Below are 22,781 nucleotides of genomic sequence, written 5' to 3'. Positions count from 1 at the left end.
TTTTAATTGTAGTTGCCAAAAAGTATTATTTTTTTCTCTTTTTTGGAAATTTGTATTTTACAGCATGCTTTCGATTGCCCGTAATAATGGTGCACGCACCGTTATGCCCATGATAAGTCAGCTATCCTCATGCTCCAAATACATGAGAATGCGCTCCATGGTGGCTGCTGGTCATGGATTGATTCATAAACAAACCGTAGGAAACTCTATGCTTGCAAATATTCTGTGTAAAAAGCAAAGAGAGGAGAAACCTGATGTTCTATGTCGCAAGCAAAGGGAAGAAAAGCCAATGAATGAGATGTTGCTCCGCAAGCAGCGAGAGGAGAAGCCCTCAAATGAGATGTTGCTACGTAAGCAGCGGGAAGAAAAGCCGTCCAATGAGATGTTGCTTCGTAAACAGAGGGAAGAGAAGCCCATGAATGAGATGTTGCTCCGCAAGCAGCGAGAGGAGAAGCCCTCAAATGAGATGTTGCTTCGTAAGCAGCGAGAGGAGAAACCTTCCAGTGAAATGCTGCTCCGTAAGCAGAGAGAAGGAAAGCCATCAAATGAGATGTTGCTTCGTAAGCAGCGAGAGGAGAAACCCTCTAATGAAATGTTGCTACGTAAACAGAGAGAAGAGAAGCCCATGAATGAGATGTTGCTTCGTAAGCAGAGAGAGGAGAAACCTAGCAATGAGATGTTGCTTCGTAAGCAGCGGGATGAGAAACCCACTTATGAAATATTGTTTCGTAAGCAGAGAGAGGAGAAGCCCTCCAGTGAGATGTTGCTCCGTAAGCAGCGAGAGGAGAAACCTTCCCATGAGATGTTGCTCCGTAAGCAGCGGGAAGAGAAGCCCACTTATGAGATATTGGTTCGTAAGCAGAGAGAGGAGAAACCCTCAAATGAGATGATGCTCCGTAAGCAGCGGGATGAGAAGCCCGCTGACGAGATGTTGCTGCGTAAACAGAGGGAAGAGAAACCAATGAATGAGATGTTGCTTCGTAAGCAGCGAGAGGAGAAACCTTCCAACGAAATGTTGCTGCGTAAGCAGCGGGATGAAAAGCCATCAAATGAGATGTTGCTTCGTAAGCAGCGAGAGGAGAAGCCCTCCAATGAGATGTTTCTGCGTAAGCAGCGCGAAGAAAAACCAGGAAATGTGATGCAGCTCAAAAAGCAAAGGGAAGAAAAGCCAACAAATGAGGAAATCTCTTGTCGCAAGCAGAGAGATGAGAAGCCCGTAAATGAGCTAATCCTTCGCAAGCAGAGAGATGAGAAGCCTATCAATGAAATGCTATTGAAAAAGCAAAGGGAAGAGAAGCCCCAAATTGCAGATCTTACGGCAAGCATTTCATTCGATAAATCCATACTGAGCAGCCTTATTTACATCAGTCAATAGTAAATGCATATCTAGCAATGAAATTTATTAAAGCTTATTAGGAATGCCAAAAACTACATTTTTTAATTGTATTAAGAGAAACTACTTTAATTTCATACTTAATTAGGATGGCTTTAAACAGCGTTTAATACTTTCAATAAGGTTATAGATTCACAATGAATCAGCGCAAGCTTTTATAAACTGTAAAAACAAAATGCTGTCTATAAATGTAATCGATCAAAGTACACACCCTGTGCCAAGCAGCACTCAACATAACATGGCTAAAAACTAAACCAACTACAATTACCAACAGCAGAAGAAGCTGCAGTTGCTTACAAATTTTAAATATTTTACCCTATAGCGTACCTTTGCCTAACTGCGGGTTGTCCGTGGCTCGTCTGCTATTAATTTATTGTTGTTATTATTGTTGGCTGGTAATCAACACGTCTTTTGATGACCTTGCACAATACATTCATCTATGAAAAATTGAACGGAAATCATTAATAATCAGGCAGTAAGGCTGATAGATAGATAGACAACAGGGCAGAGCAGGCAATTGGGTTTAATGATCGAGAAATTTGTTACTCATATGTAAAATACAAAGTTTAATCGAAAACGATTTAAGGTTATTTGGTTTTTGTTATAAATGATTCAAATGCATAGCGTAGGTCTTAGAGTAAAAGTGCTTAAGACACAGACACTTGACACAGTCGGCGGCAAACACGTTGTGAAGTAGTGACTGCCGTTCGAAAGTTGAAATTCCCCCAGTGATGAGCCTACCACATTTTGTTGTAACTTTGAAGTATTTGCTGTCGATTGCTGGCGCGTCGCTCTGGCGTTTGGTTGACAACAAAATTGCAACTTCAGTTGACTGAGTTGTTGCCGTCCTCACGCTCTTGCATCCCGCTTAGCCCTTAGCGGCATTGTTTATTGAGTTTCGTTGCTTAAATTATATGGCCCAGCAGCAGCAGCAGCAGAATCGAAAAATGCATATTTATAAGCAACAAATGCTAAAAACTACGGCTCACGTTTCCATTTTGCTCAGTCGGCGAACATGCGATGACAAAACGCGACACGAAATCCTTTCAGCAGTCGCCACTAAAGTTGTTGTTGTTGTTGTCGCTGCTCTGTATTATTGTTTGGCTGTATGACGCTGGTATGCTTTTGACATGCCCAGACGTTTTTACAAGCCCATAAAGCCAAGGAGCATCAAGTGCAGAGCGCCTGCAATCCCAGAGTCGAAGTCGAAGTCAAAGTCAGCCCCCCAAAAAACAAAAAACAAAAACAAAATCCTTGCTTTGGATTGTTGTTGTTCTGAGTTTCAGCTCAGTCATGTGCTCAAGCACATTGCATACAAGTATTTCTTATTGTTCCTACTTAATGTCTTTAATATTCATGACCAAGCGAAAGTAAGCGACTTTGTCTCGATCGTGTTGTACAGCAAATCGAAATCAATGAACGTTGGCAATGTCACCAAGCAAAACATTGAAATGTTTAACAAGTACTTAAAGTCTCTGCAGTTGCTAAAGCTGACTAACTAAGGTAAATACTAAATTTGTTAGCATAACATTAGCAGCTGCAGTTGATTAATTTTTACAACATCATTCAATTAATAACACATAAACTCAATAAATCCACTTAAGCTAAAAATATATATTTATGGACTTGTAGGCTATAAAAAGTGTGTTAAACTTTTTTAGGAAAATTATTAAAAAACCAATCATAGCTGTGGCTATTTGTCTGGCGGCTAAAAACCAATATAAATTTGCTTGATATCAATGCTGATCATCGTTAAGATACTATAAATATTATATATGTATGTTTATGGCCTCAAATGACGTGTGTAAGGCATATGTAAGCGATAGCACGACTTGTCAATCGCTTAACGCGCGTCTAGCCATACGTTGAATGAAGTCTTGGCAACAATCAATATTGTTGACTGGCTTTTGAGTTGACCGGTTGGAATGTTCACTTCCGGTGCGCGCGTGTGTCGTGTCTTTTGATTGTGCGTCTGATCAAAACCCTTTTGGGGGCAGTTAACGCTTCCATTCCGTTTCGTAAGCTTTCCAAGAAGTATAGAAGTGCGCATCAATTGGTCAGTGGTATGCAGTCGCAGTCGCAGTCGCAGCAGCAGCAGCTGTAGACAGTGGCCATGCTCACAGACTTACTTACAAACTAGCGCTTGGCTGGCTGGCTGACTGTCTAGTCGACTGTTGAACTGGCCGAGTCACGACTTCGGCGAAACATAAAAATATCGGTGGTAATAAATAATAACAACGATTTTCCAGACTATCAGCGAGGCCGTCGCAGGAGCAGCAGCAACAGCAGCAGCAGCAGTAGAAGAAGCAGCAGTTGTGGCTATTTGCATCGCCTGATTTTTTTTTATTTATGCATCTTTTTTTTTTTGGCGGCACACACACGCACATATATTTAACATTTTTATTGTCGCAACTAATTTGCCATAAAAATCAGCAAAAAAATAAAAGCAAATGTAGTATATAAAAAATACATAAATAATTTGTTATGTTTAATTTTTGAATATTTGCAACTCGTTTTTAAGCGTGAGAAATTTGCAAAGTGCTTTTAGCTAAACAAAGCATATATGACATTTCAAGAGCTTAGACGACGATGACGTGCTGTTTGGCAGAGGCGTGGCATTTGAGGGGGTGTGGGCGACAACGCGTTTACAACAAGGTGTGAATTATTTTTAAATGTAGCTCGCAGCTGCCTGCAGCTCTCAACTATTTTAGATTAAAAACGATTTATGCAAATCGTATTAAAAACAAACTTATATACAATCGGAGCGATAGCATTTGACAGTTTGTCTATAGATTGGCCATAAAAACGCCGTTAAGTTGTTCAGTTTATGGCGGAAGGCAGAGCCAGGCTTTGATTTAAGCGCGCTGATAACTGCGCTCATCAATTTTGGGAAAGCTTCAGCTTCAGCAACAGTTTTAAATGTAGTTTTGTATATAAACATATATAACTTATTGTCTCGTAATTCATGGCCCAATTTTTTCGTTGACATTTTGGCTTGTTGTTAACTTTTCGACTGTCACATAAATTTTCAACTAAAAACATACACTAATGTCTGTGCATTAATTAAAACACATGGCCAATTCTAAAAGTGTGTCTTAGCGCGTTGGCAAAGCGCGCAAAATTTATAAGTTGCTCCAATACATTTGAATACCTAATGGCATTTAGTGTCCAATAATGAGCACATTTGTTTTATAATTTCATTAGTCGCTTGTAGCGCACGCTCTGCCCCCCACTCCCAAACTGTCTTTGAATATTTGCTGGCACCATAATTTAGTTTTGTTTTTGTTTTTTAACTCGAGCAGCGCCGCACACAAACGGCAAAAGACAGAAGATTTACGCTCCAGCAATTTGCATAAACATTTTATTGTTAAATTAATAAAAATTTTGTCAAAGCACACAAAAGTCAAATACAATAGCATTTGACAATCGTTGCTTGTGCTTTATTTATTTGCCATATACGTTGCGCTATTGAAAAATGATATGGGGTATATCGCAGTAGAGACGCAGCCTTGAGTTAGTTGATGGGAAAATATTGTAGTGCAAGTTACATTTATTAAAATAGCTATAATTGTACATACTTATAAATTATTTAATTTATTTATAACGCATTTGTTTTGCATCTTTTGAAGCGCAGAGTATTTCATAGTTTGCTTGGCTTTTAACTTTAGCCATATTTGGAGAGTGTGGGGAAAAATCCAAACCACAACTTTGTATTGATTTTCAAATTAAAAATGGTTGCTTTTAAAGCATTTTATTGTCTGTCGCTTGTGCTGACAAGTGCGACATGTTTCTTCGCTCGTTTTATTCCATTAACTTGTAGCTGTTTGGCTTTGCGGATATTTCTTTTTTGATATTTTAACTAAATGCATAGTTAATGTGATTAAAAGTTATGGCAAATGTTTTAGCAATTGGCATGGTTTATGTGTTGTTGGAAGTGAAGGTGGCGTCCATGTGTGTTGACTTGACTTTGTGCGCCATTTGCAGCGGGCGTTGCTTAGCGGCTAACCCTAATAACCTTGTTGCTTTTTTTGGCACACAGACGACAGCAGCAGCAACTGCAACAGCAGCAGCAGCAACAACAACGACAAGCGCTTGTTGCTAGTTAAGCAGCAACAAATTGACAAATAACATAACCTCACTTAACCCCTACAACAACAAAACAAAAGCCAGTAGCTAGCTCTGTGAGTGGTAATTTTAATTAGAATCCACTTAGCTTACCTGCGCTTTAATTTTGACAACATTAACTAAATATTTTAAATGCTGCCAGCCTCCAACTACAAACAGTTATGCATTGAAAATTGCAGCAGCAGCAAACACAATATAACGATTTGAATTTGAATTGGAAAGCTTGCTTGCCATTGCAGCTGCAGTACATGGCGACAATTGCGCATACGCCCCGTCAGCTCAAGCAAAAAAACAAAAAGAGGTTAATTGAGGCAACAACAACAAGCGGGGCGTGATGCGAGCATCGCCCAAGCAGCATACACACGGAAAAAGTCGTCGATTTGATTTGAGCACAACATAAAAAGGTCAAAGGGTTAGACAGACAGCAAGACAGTCAGACAGAGAGAGCGAGAGGACTCTTGAGCTGCTTTAGCGGGCGTGCACTGTAGCACTGTGGTCGACATGGCTTTTGCTGCTTGTCAGCGCTGCCAGTGGCAACTTGAACTGTGCCGTTTGGGGCATCTGCGCCAAACTAAAAGCCGTACTCCTCCCCAACTTTGCTGCTGCTGTTGTTGCTTCAGTTGCTGTTGTTGTTGTTTGGCAATTGGCAACAATACCGTTTCGTTTTCGCTTGTTTTGCTTAGTTCCGTTTGATTTACAATGCAACAAAATTCCCAGCGCCAATGGCAGCGACAACAGCCAAACAACAAACGAACGAAACAACAACAACAAAAAAAAACCAAAAAACAAGCCAAACTTTTGTCTATTGATTGTCATTGTTGCTGTTGCTTTTATTGTTGGCCACTTTGTGGTAGGTGGAGTGCAGCGCCAACATGGACGCCATCATCGCTGCTATTAGCTCAACTCTTACAAATATATATAGCTATATATATATATAGTATATAAATTGCACGAACTATAACACAAAATACGTGAGCGCACTTCTGCTTCAAAATTTTCGGTCACTTTGCTCTTTTTCTTTTTCAATTTTATTTTATTTAAGCTGAGAACGTGAGCTGGGCGGCGATTTAGACTTAGTTTATAGCAAACTGCAAGCTCAGCTCAGCCCATTTTTTTTTTTTTTTTGCTGTACGGCAATTGCTTTAGGTCCAAGCGCGCTCATTTCAATTGAGCGCAGTGGCAATGCCACCACCCCCCACTCCACCCACAAAAGAGTAACAGCCCCAAATGGCGTCATTGCTCAATCAAATAGCGTTCACAGTCCGCACGATTGTGCCACTTATTGGTGGCCAGTATATACTATAGATTGCTATTGGACTTGCTCCGCACTGGGCAGCACTTGGTAGTGCTTGGTGCTGTGCACTGGGGATGGGTTGGCTAACTGCTGCGGCTTAAAAAAGGTTCGCCCCAGTCGCGCAGTGGCTGCCATTCGTTTTTGGTTTCAAGCTTCATTCGATTAAATTTGCTGTTTTAATGAAATCATAAATTATGCCGCCATTGCAAGCAGCTCAAAACCAATGCAAGCCACAGTGGGCCTGATGCTAGATTAAATATATTATATTTCGAAGATGGCAGTGATTAAGGTAGAATAGTCTAGAGGCAGCTAATGGGTGCATTTGTTAAAAAGTAAGTACTAGAGAAGACTTAAGCTAAGTTGTTTTCAATGAGAAAAAAAGAATGCGCTGCTGGAAAAACTAATTATCAGCATCAGGAATCATCCTATAGCAAACTCAAAACCAACTTGGAGCTAATTCACTCAATTCATCAATGGTACGTTTATGAATGCTACAAACTCTTTATAGATAATAATAGTAAAATCATTCCAGGCTCGGCGCTTTCTATGATTTGCCGTAAAATATTTCAGGCTGGCAGCGCCGTATTAACGTTAAAGTTGAAGCTAAGACTCAGCTATAGTATAAATTTCTTAATGAAATCATTTATAGATAACTGAAACTGCACTAAGTGGATTTGGAAATTAATTTAATTTTATGCAGAAAAGTTTTTCTAATTCTTACTGAACTCTCGCTTAAGAATCGCTGCTTAAGGACATGTTATAATGCACTTTTGTTGGCTTTGCAACAAAGAAATAGTAAACATAAATTATAGTGCCTTATTCTGTGCACAATACCACTGTGCGCTGTGGTCATAACTTAAGCTTGTTCAAGTCATAGGCCAGCTGATCGCTTGCATGGCCAAACCTATTTGCGGTTTAATCGAATTTACTGTCAGTTGCTGCCAGCGTTGTCAGCATGAAGCAGCAACTGTTGCACATACTTGAAGCTATTGTTGTTGTTGCTGTTTCGGTTTGTAGATGTTGTAGCTGGACAGCAGCTCATATGCTGCCCGTTGTGTAGTTATTAGCAAGAAATACCAAATTCGGCATTTGAACGATTTTCCGCCTCTTTGCCATTATATTTTAATTGTGTTTTGTAGCACGCCCACTTGGCTGGGGCTTAGGCCATAAGTTGTTTTCTATGTTTGTATGCGCTGCGTTTGCGTTTGAGTGCGTTGAGTGCTAACTGTTTGCGTAAATAACATAAAACGGTGCTCGTTCAATGTTTGCGATGCGTCAACATTATAGCTTTTGTTTTTCTTTGCAATTTGTGTGGCAAGTTGCAGCCGCCGCGTGTGTGAGTGCGAAAGAGTGCGATAGAGCGCGCTGCTTGGAGTCTTACTTCTAATTAGAAATTCTTTACGCTTCGTTCACTGCGGCTGTGTGGCTGAGGGTGCGAGCTCAGTCCAAGACACAAAGATAAAGCTGCTGCCAATGATTTTTAGCATTTAAGCGTTAAAAACTGTTTGCCAAGTGGCGGCGTTGACTGCGTGTAAATAGAAACAAACACACACACACACACACACACATAGGCAGATAGACAAACATACAAAAGAAGCGTGAAAAATGTTTTTAGTTACGTTTTGTTTAACACACAAACAGAATAAATAGACAGAGAGAGCGAGCGAACGTTGGTTGGGTGTAGGCAAATATAAATATATGAGTTTTATAAGCCATGAAATTATAATTTGACTTTCGAGTGGTAAGTGACCAACTGCATATTTGCCTAGCACATTAGCTCTTGTCCACAAGACGCAGTCCCTCTCTTGTCTGTGAGGCGTGCGAACCACACGGCATAGCTGGCGGCAGCTGCTTTGCTTGTTAAGCGCGCCACAACAAAAAGCGTTTGTTTCTAATTAAAATCGCCACAGAAAGTGTCAAGCCCTAAAGTCGCTCCACATAGGACAGACATACAGACAGACAGACAGCGCAAACGCTTACTGGGTCGCTGGGCTGGCTGGCTGCTGCTGCTGCTGCTTGTGGCAGTGTCGTTGCTAGTGCAGGCTAATCTAGCTTGTCATCGCGTGGCAGCTTTCTGTCCAGGTCTCTAGTCTGTGGCCTGGCAGCTTCCACGAAAATGTGTGCGACAGTCAAGCTGACTAATGAGCCGCCAAACCGCGGGAAAAATGACAAATTTTCTGTGCCAGCAGCAGCAGCGGCAGCGGCAGCAACAGCAAGCGATTTGTAGCTCCTTTTCATATTTAAAACACAGGCAGGCGAAAAGCGAAAAAACAAAAGACTTAGGCAACAAACGTGGTCGGCAAGCACTTACAAGCTACAGCACATAACAGGCACGAAAAAGTAACATTTGCCAGCGCATGTTACTGCCATTTTTAACACTTAAATGAGAGCCCCCAGAGCAGACTCGCTCAGACTCTGTGTTGCCAAAATGCAAATGAGTCTGAGTCTGAGTCGCTGTGGCCAATGCCAATTGCATTCGAAATGCATACGAAATGGCAGTTTGGCAGTCGCTTTAGCCAAATGTTCTGCCAACAAGTTTAACTAATTTAATTGATGATTGCTGCTGCTGCTGCTGCTCAGTGGCTCGTTGTAAGCCAAAAGGTGTCATCATTGTCGTGGCGGCTGCAACATGTCAACGCCGTGTTCATTAATGTCAAGCGCTAACAAATCGCAGTTAAATAAATTGCAGCATCTCGAGCGCACGTTTAATTAGAAGCTAAAATAAACTTCCGCCTCAAGTCTTAAATAAAGCTACAAAAGCCACAAAACCGAAACTTGCAACAGCAGCAACAACACAAACGTGCAACGCAATGCGCTTGCCATAAATTCTGTTTTTGCCAGACATTGAACTTGAGCCTTGGCTGCCGCCGTTTGTGCAGCAATCATGCGTTAATTTAGTTGCATGTGAAGATTAATTAATTTTCAGCATTTATTTCTTTCTTTTTTTTACTGCTCGCTGTGCTGCAGCCATTGCAACTGCAACCAAAAAAGCAGCGGGTGTCATCAGCAGCGCTGCGAAATTGCATTCAGTTTATTGCTCGATAGTCGTAAGTTTGACCCATACACTAGCAGCCACAAGTATTTTGACAATGCACAATTTTATTTCGCTGCTTGACAAAATACTTATGCTGCTGACTGTAAGTGATTGCCTCATAAATGCAGTTAACCTAACCAACTGCCATAAATGTTCGCGCTCTCAAGTTAAAATAAAACTAAGCACAAACAGTTGCAGCCGCCAGCAGCAGCAGCAGCAGCAATTGAGCTAAGTATTTGCTATTTGTTAAGTAAATTTAAACAAATCTTGTGATTGAAAAAGAGATTTGTGCAAGTAAATGAAAGATTCGCAATCAAATTGCAATTATTTTATAGCATTTGCATGGCAAAAGCAACAGCAACAACAGCAACTTATATTACAGTTCCCAAGAGAGGCAAATGCAATTTGAAGCCAAGTCTAGACATTTACACGCATGCTGTGCAGGCAGCAGCAGCAGCAACAGTATAAGAAGAAGAAGGAGCAGCAGCAGCAGAAGCTGCACATTGCGCTGTTGCCAATCGAACCACTTCAAAATCGCATGTTTGCAACTGCAATCGAGCTAAATGCTGAAAACCTTAAACATACGTCTAGCTGTCTGTCTTTGTATGTGTGTGTGTATATGTTGGTTAACACACACACACACATGCATGCAGCCATGGCATTGTATTTATGGCTATTCATTTCGTGATCTACTGATTTCGCATGTGTTGCACGGGAATGCGAGGCAACAACTGCAGAGAGACTGCCACTGCCACTGCGGCGACTGAGATTGTGGCAATGTGTTGCGTTGAACTTTTGCCCAGGGCCACGTACTGTGCAGAAATCGCTCAGGCATTTGCTAACACACACACACACAGCTGCATTTAAATGAATTCAAATAGAAATCATTAGGCTACCAAAAATCTACACACATAGTAAATCTCATAAAGAATTTGTAGCAATTTCCTGTTCGATGATTTTAATACCTGAGAAAACAAAGCAGCGCAGATATATACGCTATACTACGGCCGGCTACTGAGTCATGTTGCCGCCCTAAAAAACAAAAACACAAATAAGGTTCAGCGCGTTGCGGCGGAAACTTGGCAGCTTTTGGGTCGTGTGCACAGTTCATCATTGGAACATAAAAATTCACTGCGTTCATAAAAATCTTTCGTTTCATGCTGATGAGCAGCAGCAGCAGCCGCAGCAGCAGCAACAGCAACAGCTCCAGTTTCCAGCTTCGACAAGAAATCGGTAAATAAAATAAGAAATAAAGCAAATGCAAACAACACGTGAGAAAATCTTCAAACACCAACCAAACACGCTGAGAGCCACAACATTGGAGCTCTACCGTTTTGGTTGGAGCCATGGCAAAGAACTTGAACGATTTTTTTTTCTTCAACTCTATACAGCGACAAAACGTTGGCGACTAGGGCGACTTTATATACATGTATGCATGTGTGTGTGTGTGTGTGCGTTGCTTACTTTTTTTTGAGACCGCTGTCTTTTTGTTTTTTTTTATTTATATTCTCATCACAACTGATTGCGCTGCGCTCGATGCGATTAGTGTTAAAAGGTATTAAAGCGGCAAATGCACAACACAGCAACACACACACGACAGTGCGACAGTCAGACAGACAGACAGTCACTGCTAAAGGCAACAAAACGTTACAGTTTGCTGCGACTTTGCCACTGTCCCACTGTGCTCTGCTTTTTTGTCTTTTCTTCTGCTGTTGTTGTTGTTGTCGCCCATTGTCGCTCAATTTGACACTGCGGCAGCAACGCCGCGTCGCTGCCAACGTCCGCACTAAATTTGTTGTCATTTGATATGCGAGTCATGAGGATTATTAGGTTCAGGCCACAAAAAAAGAAGATAAAAAATAATAGTAAATAAATAAAAAGCTGGCAAAGTGACGAGAGCTGCTTATAAAATAAATATAAAAGAAATGTTGAGGCTGAAGCTCAATATATTGAATTTAATTAGTTGTAAATAATTTTATGTAAAGAAAAAAGTATAGTGAAGAATTTTACATAAGTTGCTTATAAAAGAAATGGCTCAAGCTCAAGCTCAACATATTTGATTAGTTCTCAATGATTATAAAATAAATAAACTACGCATATTACATTAATGGTTATGGCATAATTAATTAGTATTTCATTGTTTAGACTGAAATATAAATATATAAATTATAAATTAAATGATTGCCTTGAAAGGAATGACAACAAATGACTGAAAGAGATGCTGAGAGCGATAAAGAAAAATGTAAGTATTTTCCTATATATCACTGCATTTTGATATTCCCACCAAACTTTTGTAGCAACCCTCTTGCGCTAATAAAGAAAGAAGACATTTGCCTGTGTCATTGTGCTTCATATGCGTGCCTTACAGCAAAGCCGCATCCCAGGCCCAGCTCAAGCCAATGCCGTCTACCAATGCGATCCCCATCATCATCAACGACAACAGCAACAGCAACAGCAACAACAACAACAGCAAGCAGCAGCAGCAGCTCACAGCGCTGGTCGTTGTCACCATCAACGCGCTGTCATTATTGTCGTCTTTATGGTTTTATACTTTTTTAATTTGGAGCAAACTGTCGCTGAGCTGAGGCTTAAATTTAGGTATCATTTTGTTATGTGACGTTTTTGGGGACCCAAAAAACACTTTTGTTGGTTGATAATTTGGCATTTGCTTTTTCCTATTTGGTTCTCAAATTGCTTTTAATTTGACTTAGAATGTGAATGAAGAACTTTAAGCCTGCATAAATCTGTTTAGAAATTGGTGTTTGACTGAGTTGACTGAGAATTCTTTTATATTTTAACATATAATTTACGCACTCCATTTGGTTATTTTACTATGACATGCACGCACTTCATTAAGGCTTTGTTTGCCAACGGTGTCGATGGGTTTGAGCGCTCAAGCGAGAGCGTCTGGGAGATTGTTCCATCCATGTGTGTGTGTGGAGGCTGTGGCGCGGCCTGCATAGCTCGAGTGCTTAGAAATGCGCTTTGGCCATATTTGTCATCGTAAATATGTGTATGGTGGCAAACAAAAGACTTAGGCAACGAACTTGCGCGTTATGCTTTGACCAAAAACAAATTTGACACCTCATTTTGTTGCCGCTTAATAATTTCTTAATAAAAATATCAGTCCAAGGAGCTGCGTGGGCTCAAGCTCAAGCTCAAGTCAGCCAGCCGAACCAACTGGTTGTGGCTACAGAGTTACCGTCATTATGCAGACCACCGCAGGAGACAGCCAACATGCAGCGTACATGCGCTCAACGTGGTTAGATTAGATCAATACCCAGCTACAAGTGCCACTGGACTGCCAAAGCGCAAGAGCGGCAGAACGGCAAAGCGAGAGCGAGACCGATTGCTGCCCACTGCTCAGCCCTTTGGCTACTGGGGTTGCTCTTAGCGCTGGGTGACGTGGCCGATGTTACGATAGTCGCCTTGTCGATGTGTCGCTGCGATAGGCATTTAAAAATGAGAATCTCTTTGCCTTTGGCTTTGGCTTTGTGTTGATTTTGCACTCGAATGTGAAACGCAATGCAGCTCAAGTGGAGCGTAGTGTAAAGTGTTTAAATGTTTCGATTGTTGTTGTTGTTGTGGCCCATGGTCAAAGCCAAAGGCAAACAGTAGGCACTGACACCGCGCTGTCAGTCAGTCAGCGTGGCAAAGAACCAAACAGCAAGACAGACAGTCAGACAGTTAGTCGGCGTCGTCTCTCTGTTTATTTTTTATCATTTTGATGAAATCGGTCGCTGGGAATGCGTTGCACTTGTAATTTAGGCCCTGCCAGTCTGCCAGCCTGCCTCCTCCACAAGCGGCACACAGACTGCTGTTGCTGCTTTGCATGCGTCCATGGCTGCTTAAGTTGAGTGAATTATGTGGCCAGCTTGACTGACATGCGCAGCCAAAATGGCCCATAATGAAGCGTATTTGCTTTGCATTTATAAACATTTAAGCAGCCGCACATACAAAAAAGTGCTTTGCAATTAAAATTGAAATTAAATTTAAAGTTAATGCACATTGTAACTTGTTTCAATTTGGTTTCATTTACAATTTTTAATTCTTTTTTTTTTGAATACACAACTTGTTTAAAATGCGGTTGCTCCAGTTTTTTCTGTTGTTGTTGTTGTTTCTTGTTTTCGTTGCGCACTCAGCAAGCATGTAAAAAATACTTTTCAAAAGGCGCACAAATGTTTGTACAATGGCAAATGCTTTAAATTAACAACAACAGCAACAAAAAACAAGTTAAAATGTTTACAGCATTTGGTCAGTTTTTTTTTTATATAAGCTATATGTTAATGTTAAACTTGCTTTAGAGGCGTTGTCTCTTGCAGCTGTGTAAGTCGTAAGTCTTGTGCTTACTTAGACCTAAGCATATGTCGCATAAAGCCAACAATTCAAGCTGAGTTATTACCAAGTGAATTTATAGCAGTTGGACTGAAGCTGAAGGTCAAGTCAGAGTTTGGTTTTTGCAGCAGCACAACAAGTGGCTGAATATTTGTTTAGGGTGGGGGCGTTAGTTGGACTGCAAGTGTATTTAGCATTCATAAAAAAAATGAAATGAAAGGAGTTTTTAAAGTCAGCTTGTTACTCAAATATTTTTTCTAGATTTTTAGATGCTTTGCTTAAGTTTATGTAACAATTTGGTGAAGTTTTGTTGTTCAGTTTGTACATAGGAATTTTTAAAAAATATTTTTGTATGTAAATATTCTTTGTAGCAATTCTTTGCCTGTTTTCAATTTTGAAACTGATAGATTACTCTTTAGCTAGCTCAAGGATAATTTGCTAGCATCTTAGAAACATTAGTTAATATTTTGTCAGTCAAACTTTGTGCGCCTTTGAACTGCCCGCTCTAATTTTTTTCTAGCTTAACGCAGCTGTGTGCTGTGCATTTCAAACTTTGCCAAATGGCTACAAAAATTTCTAAATGCAGCATTTAGCGCTATAGAGATGACTATCAGCACATAAAGCTGCCTATTGCTTTATAGCCTAAGCTTCGTTTGTATGCGCTGGCTCACCAAATTCGTTGAGTTTGTTATGGCCTTAACGCCCTCATTGACGCTGGATTCGGTTTGTTGTTGTCAAAAGTGAGTGCGTGCGCATTTTTACACGCCGAACGCAAAACGTTAAATTTGTGTTTTATTTACACTCATTTTTCAACTACTTAGGCGTACAGCAAAAGAGAAACTTAAGACTTAAGACTGAATTTGACACATTTTGCATTTTAAATGTTGACACAACAGCAACAGCAGCAACAATAGGCAACAATTTGTGGATGCTGTGCACGTGTAGCTGAAGGCGTTGCAGCTACAGCAGAGATTTGTCATAAGGCTAAAGTTTGACAAGCGTTGTTCTGTGGCAACAACAATTTATTTGTATAAATTTGCGTGCGTGTTGCTGATTTGTTTGTTGCTACATGTGGCAATTTCGAAATTTGTAAATCAATTAGTCATAATTTATGAGCCAATGAACTGTTGCACTTGCTGCAAAACCAAATCAGTGCATATATGCATGCATGTGTGTGTGTTTGTGTGTGTGTGTGTGTGTGTGTGTGAAGTGCATGGCAAACACATTTGCCACAAGCGCTAATGATGCATTGCTGTTGTTGTTGCTGTTGCAGCAGCAGCGGACTTGAGCGTTTAACACGATCTTCAATTTGCGCGCAGACACACACACAATGCGAAAAGAGGCTGCTTACAAGTAGAAGAAAAACAAAAACAAAAAGAAAATAGTAACACAGGCAACGAAAAAAATGCAAAGTGCAGACAAAAGTCGTGCGACGATTGGCAACGGGTGGAGCAGCATACCATATAGTAGATATATATACACATACGTTACTTAGTTGCCGTTGTCTGCAGCGGCAGCAGCAGCAGCAGCAAATAGTCATGTGTGCGCCATGCTGTGTTGTAATCGCAAGTTCGTTGCTTAAGTCTTTCGTTGTTTTTTTTTCGCTTTGCAGGCTTGCCACTAAATATATCATCGCTGCAGCGCGCGCTCTCGCTCTCGCTCGCTCTCTCGCTTACTGGCAAAAAAATAAATGTTGCAGTTAAGCTAAACGCGACGCAAAAAACTAAAAATGCAGAAGGCACGGAATGAATCGCATGTATACGCCCATCAATGCTGCCACCACAGTGGCAGGTTGAAATGCTGTTGTTGTTGCTCCAAAGGAAGCGACTGTTGCGAAGCTGCGCACGAAAGCGAAAAGCAGCTAAAGGATTTACACTCGGCACCCTTTAGCGGCAAACGAAATCGGATCTCGTACTTTCTGCTGTTCTACACGCATACAACAACAACAACAACAACAATAAAAATGCAGGTGCTTATGCTGCTGCTGCTGGCTGCCACTGCCACTGCTGCCACTTTGTGTGTCTGTTGTTGTACAAAATTAACTACAAACAGCAGTACAAAATATTTTAATTAAAAATTCCTAATCGTGTGCGAAGCAGTTTTTATCTGATTTCAGTTTCGCCTGCCTGCCGTTGCCCCCAGATGTGGCATACAGTCCTTGGGGCCTGCAATGCCGCCTGCGCCGCCACCGCCACCGCCACAACCAAAAATGTATTAATAAGAAAACGCCAAAAGCCTTGCGTGTGTATGTGTGTCTGCCTCTTTGCCCGGTTTGCAACTTCAGCTTGGACTACGGTCTGGTCGCTGGGCTCAGACGTATAATAAATTGCATTTGCCTACCAGCGCAGATGCAGATATGAGCCAGCAGCAGCAGCAGCGGCAGCAACGTGGCATGCAAGGCCCAAAGGGGCACAGTCGCTGATATTTCTGCTTCTTTTTGTCTTCAGCTTCTCTCTTTGCATCTAGATACTTTTGGCAGTAATGTGCGAAAATTTCATTGGGTGTCGAAAAGTTAAGTAGTGCTCGCTGCCGCTGTCTTTGCCTCTGTCTTTGGGTTTGCCACTCTCGCAGTTCTTGGCTGTGCTTGCATTTAATGTGAGAACTAAACAACTACAATTTGTATTAAGTTGTTTCACTCTTTGCATAGCCACTTGATGTGCTTTTGTCTCTCTAGCTGGCAAGCGCTTTGATGACAAAATTGCTTGTCTTACAGTAAATTGCTGTATTGGCCAACAAGCCAACGACTGTTATCAATTTCACTTGGCTAATTGGTTTCAAATTTATGGAGCTGTAATTGATATTTATGTGCGCGTTTTGCCAGCAAGAGAGATGCCAAACAGTTAGCTGACAGCAGCAGCAGCAGCCAGCAGCAGCATCAAGCTAGAACATAGCTGCGTAATTGCTTCAACTATTTTGGCCATAAATCGTTGGCCAATGCAACTTAAACAGCGACAGGCCACAAATGCATTTAATAGCTACTCGCAGCGCTTAGTTCAGCGAAATTTAAGTTGTAGGCTTAAGCAAACTTGCTAAAAATCTTTCAATTGCTTACAAGTTTCATTAGCATATAAACAACTGCGAAAAGGATATGGCCAAGCTAAAAGTTTTCTCTTATAATGCCAATCCTATCCAATAAGCTGTAATTCAGCCAAATTATGTCACCCCTTCAAAAATTGGAAAATGTAAATATAACTGAAATTGTTAGATTAAAAATCAAATGAAGTAGTTTAAAGCCTCAAGTCGAGTTTTGATAAGCGCAAGTAGCTTTGGATAAGCTTTAGTCGACATATGATTAAAACTTTGAAGCAATTGGGTATATTTATTTTTTGCAGATACTGCAACTCTATCAATGAAGGCATATTTTAATTTGTTCATAGCAACATTGCTTGTATTAAATAAAACTTGGTAGGGTTTTAAATATGTTCAATAATTTTAAATGGTTTGAAAATTATTCTTGCAGATAAGTAACTTGTAAATTGTTTAACTCATTAGACTTTAAACAGACTTAATGCTGATACGAATAAAAAGTAGTTTTTAATTTAAAGCATTTAACATTAAATGCATTGATTAGTTTTTACTAAGACAAGCTTAAAATCTGACTACAGATCATTTGTATACACTTTATTACCTGTGGACATGTCTGCTGCTTAGTGTTACAAGCATTTACAAAAGCCCTAAAATACCCTTTACAACTTTTTGTCTTTTTTAAATTAGCAAAGCGTCTACAAAAAACAGAAAACGCAACGAATAACGAAACGAAAACAAAGCACGCGCTAATTAAAAATGTTAAAGTCTTAAGCTAACCGAAAAACCCAAAGCAACAAAATTCCAGCCTCCTTTTCAGCTGTCCATTGCTGAGCCTGAGCCACTGATGCGCTGCAGCAATTTTCAGCACAAAATCCAAGCTCGAAGCTCCAATTCTGTGTTTTCTTGTGCTGTTTGCTCTTTTTTTCGGCTCTTATTGTAGTAAGGCTGTCGATTTCTGTTCTGTTGCTGATGCGGTTGTTGTTGCTGTTGCTGTCAGTCGCCTTTCGTCGTAGTACATGGAACGCTGAGAGCGCTGGCGGGACTACGAAACGAAATCAAACTGAAAAGTAAACCATTCATCTTTTGCCGTTCGAAAGGCCTTCGAAACTGGTCTGCGACTGCGACTGCGTCGCTCTGCCAGTCATTTGTTGGGTTAGCGTGTTGCTTATCCCAGCGCTGGCTGCTGCTGCGTCTTTAGAAAATTTCCAATGAAATGCTGAAAATGCTGCGCCAAACACAAAACATGCACTGCTTTATAGGTATTTTAATTAGTCGAAATTCAAACACACACAACTGGAGAACAAGCGAACGATCAGACCCTTGCTGGTGGTCCACACACATTTTGTTCTATTGATTAAATTGATTAGAACGAGCTAAGACATTTCTCATTAAATGAAGTGATTATGCTTATGTCAGCTTTAGCTTTATAGTCAAAGGCTTAGGCAAGAGATACTAAACTACAATTCAATTGCTGCAGCCAAATTAAACTGTCGACTTAAGCTGTAAAGCTAGAGGATGCGATAGTCAAGAACACGTATGACAAGTGCGTTAAGCCACCACCACCAAACCACAGACACAGTTGCTATAATTTTTTATGTAATTTTAAATTGCACTGCGCAAAATTATTGTGTTCATCTCTATTTTTAATTAGGCATAGGCAACAAATTCAGAAATGTTGTATAGCTAGAAGATATAATTTGATTTATATTGATTTATAATTTCTATTGATTTGAACCTTTTACACAAAAAGAAGTGAATTTAGCAAGATTTTGAATTACAACGTTTTTTTTCAGGAATTGTTTTTAAGCTATTTTCAAACAACTTTGAAGATTTTTCAATGATTTGATTTTGATACTACGACTATCAAAGCTTTGAGTGTTTCATGAATGAATTTGACTTAGAAAGGAAATGAAGCTGGCCTTGATATTTACTTAAACAATATTTCAAACTTCAAATATTATTTAGCAAAGGTCCTGGATAAGAGTTATGTAGCCTCACGTAACAGTTTTCATAGCTTTCAAATCACTTCAAACTTTTTGCTCAGTGTTGCTTTTTGTTTAATTGTTGTTTTTTAGTTGTGTCAAGTGGGAGTTGGGTGGTGGTGGTGGTTGTGGGCACTTGAAAATTGTAACAAACGTTAAAAAAGTGATAAATGATTAGAGCTTAACCCTTAAAGTCGCGACAGCTGTTATTGTTGCCAGCGTTTTATGCGTAACATTTGCTGCAATCAAAGTTGCTGCGCCGACTAAGCGCTATCAATGTTGTTGCTGCTGCTGCTGTTGTTGTTGGGGTGGCATGGGTTTGTTTTTGTGGCGTACTTACAGCCACGAAAATGTAATAAAAACGTGCGTCTGCTGCCTGCCGCACATGTAAATCATGTCAAGCGGCGAGTGGCGCAAAATATATATTTTCTTCTTCTTCATCTTGCTGTTGTTGTTGTAGACAACAGCAGCAGCAGCGCTGGCGCACAAATGAGGCATCCACTGATGCAACTGCTGCTGCTGCTGATCGCAATCAGCCAAAGGTAGCTCGCCATAGCTGCAGCCAGCCTCAGTTTCCAGGGCGTCGCAACAGCGTCGGGTGTCGCTGTGGCGTGAACGTGCAAACATGTTGCACATGAGAGCAGGCTGCCGCTAAAGTACTTGTACTTGTCATATTGTTATAGATTTATGGCCAACACATACAGCGCCATAAAAAATGACATATAGGTATGCATATGAGCATGCAACTTGGCCTAAACTTTGGGGGCACGCAGGCGCTATAGCCGCCAAGCGCTTGCAACTTGCCTTGTAAGCTGTTGCAACTTTGCTGATAAAAGAACACGAGCACGCGCAGTCGCCGCAGTCTCAACTTTCCACCCTGTCATGAACCGCACTCACCCCCTACTCCACGCTAATTAATCGCCTTTGTTCGTGTTATAATTTGCTGCGTATGAAACATGTTTGCCTTACTGATTTGCAAATGCATCTTCTATAGACTTGATAGGGGCGTTTGCTTGGGTGGTGGGTTGAGTTTAATGAGGCTTGCCACAAATGTGCGGATCGTTTTTGATGAACCTTGCTATGATAGCTCTTGTGTTGTTTGCTTTTTTTGTCTTTTTTGTTGTTTGCAACATGTGCAAGGTTCACAGCGAGGCAAGTGCGGCTAGGTGGTGCAAATTGCCGCATCAGGTGCTTGTGATGTTTCAAATTCTGCTGATAAGGGTGCTTTGATAGTTTGTTAAACTATTAGTCTTATCTACAAAATTAGACTTAAGCTAGAATTAAATTTGAGCTGATAATAAGACTTATAGGAATTTAGAGCCATTATCAATTTAACTGCATTTAACTTTTAATTTCTAATCTTTAATAGCAGCCCTAATTTATTTAAGACCCTGTTGAGCTCAAAATGTTAAGCCGCGTTTACTAATTTAATGATGCATAATTTTATAACAACTTAAAATGATTTTTGGATTCACCACAAAATTGATTTTATAATAAAAACTGTATAATAAATTTATAAAATTTATATTGTTAAGTGCTCTAAGAAACTGAAAGCAATTTCAGTTGTGTGCTTCATTTTATTTATTTATGTTTGTTGGTTTTTGGTACTTCTTAGAGTCAACAATAGTAGTCATCTTGTTTTCAAATCGAATCTGTGTGTTTTTTGTTTGAAAGCAGTTATAAAAGCCCATTAATACATTTGGCACATAAATTTGTTAAAATCTTTTCAGTTGCCTGTCAATGTCGAGAAACCACACAAAGTACTTACTAGTCGGCTTAAAATATGGCACATAAATCTGCAAAAGACCAACAGCAGGCAATAAAAACGCTACATAAACAACTAACCTAAGGCAATGTTTTTGCTTTTACAGACCTTGCCGCTGTGACCCCACCCCTTTTACTCGCCTGTATCTCTGTGGTTGTGGGCTAACCACATAGTAGTAGTGAAACGCCCCACCCCTGTGCAAGTTGCTACCGCAGCAGCAACAGCACTAGCAGCAGCAAGAAATGAAGCAACTCGAATCTGAAATATGCTGTAAGTTTTAAAATATATTTAAATGAGTAAATAAATCTTACAAAAAAGAATTGCCTAATATAATTTATACTCAAATAATAATTTATTGATTATATATTAATATTTTGATATTAAATATGCACAACAATTTTACAGCTACTTTAAGATTTTGTATTCTTTTATGTATAATTCAAATTTGAAGCTAAACTTTAATACCATACACCCGCTTTAAACATATAACAGGGTATCTGCGACCTTTACAACCGCTGCAGCAACCAAAAAACACTTGAAAAATCTGTCATAAAATTTGTGAGTGTTGTAAGCAGCCAACAACTGGTGAAAATTGCCAACATATTACGTTTGTATGTTTAATGAACGCACAACGGAGCGGAGGGTTGCTGAACTGATCGATGTTTTGCGTAGCTGGTTGGTTGGGTGGGTGGGTTTTGGGTGGTTGCAGGACACTTGAAATTTGTAGGGCGTGTTGTAATTGTCAGTGTGTCAGTGTGTGTTGCCTCGCTATAGTTTTGATTACTCAATATGTTTAATTTTGGGATTTATGGCGTGTGCGCATTGGCAACACTTGTGCAGCTGTCAGTCTGAGTAAATTGAATATTAAACAAAAGTATGCCAAACATGTGGCCACAAAAAAAAAAAAAGAGGGAAAGCTAATTTTTAATGTACATAGCAATGTCAGCGCCAACGCAAAAGTTACTAAACTAAAAAGCGACACCTGTCTGACTATTATTAGCCGCAGCAACAAAAGACAATGTAAGCCACAGTTAACAGCAACAACAGTGCAAAAAGTATTCCCAACTGGCCACAACAAAGAGCCACCAACGCAAAAGCTCAGTTGTTGTTGCTGTTGTTGTTGCTGGTCTTTTAGCCAATTTTGATATAACTGAAAGCGTCAATTATACGTGAAATTTATGATGCCGTGTGAAGAATAACACCAACTTGCAACATATTTGGACAGCGCTGTGTGCGCTGCTTTGCTGCCAGACAATTGCCGCACTGGGATTTCGTAGATATGCCGACGTTGATACTGCCAGCGCGCATTGTGGTGCAGCTGGCTAAAAGATGACAAAGGAGCGCAATGCGCAATGCGGCTGACAGCGTTTCAAGTTTTCTGGCTGCAGTACGCCCACTAAAATGGAACAAGCTGCAAGCAACATGAAGCGGGGAACAAAACTGTCGTCCAAGCGCTTTGGCTCTAGAGAAGACATTTTGGGCACACACCAAGTCAATTTGTTTTATCTATTGTCGAACAAGAGTCATGTCACAACGGCACAATGAGATTTAGTATATGTTGCTGTTGCTGTTGTAGCTGTTGCTGTTGCTAGCTAGTTGCAGCTTTTTAGTGGCAACAATGGTGCGGCTAAAGCAAATCAGCAACATGATTCGATATTTAGATATGCGCGCCAAGAAATATGAGCCGCTAACAACACAGTAACAGCAACAGCAACACTAACAACAACAACAAAAGATGCTGCCGCAGTTGCTGTTCGACTGTCTGTCTGTCTGTTGTGTATGTTGCCTTGTTCTCTGGCTGTCTTGTGGCTGTTTGGGGGCAGCAT

The 22,781-nt window shown here is 40.4% G+C and overlaps 1 protein-coding gene across 1 annotated transcript; it reads left to right on the top strand.

Moving 5' to 3' along the window:
• The first annotated feature begins 64 nt into the window (after nucleotides 1-64).
• LOC108601412 (golgin subfamily A member 6-like protein 7) lies at nucleotides 65-1,375 on the top strand. The gene has a single exon (XM_017989311.1). The coding sequence runs from the start codon at nucleotides 65-67 to the stop codon at nucleotides 1,373-1,375; it is 1,311 nt and encodes a 436-aa protein (XP_017844800.1).
• The last annotated feature ends 21,406 nt before the right edge of the window (nucleotides 1,376-22,781 follow it).

Source organism: Drosophila busckii, chromosome 3R (assembly GCF_011750605.1).
Source record: "Drosophila busckii strain San Diego stock center, stock number 13000-0081.31 chromosome 3R, ASM1175060v1, whole genome shotgun sequence".
Classification (NCBI taxonomy): Eukaryota; Metazoa; Arthropoda; class Insecta; order Diptera; family Drosophilidae; genus Drosophila; species Drosophila busckii.
Note: the sequence above shows the minus strand (reverse complement) of the source record. Positions and strands in the feature narration are given on the sequence as shown.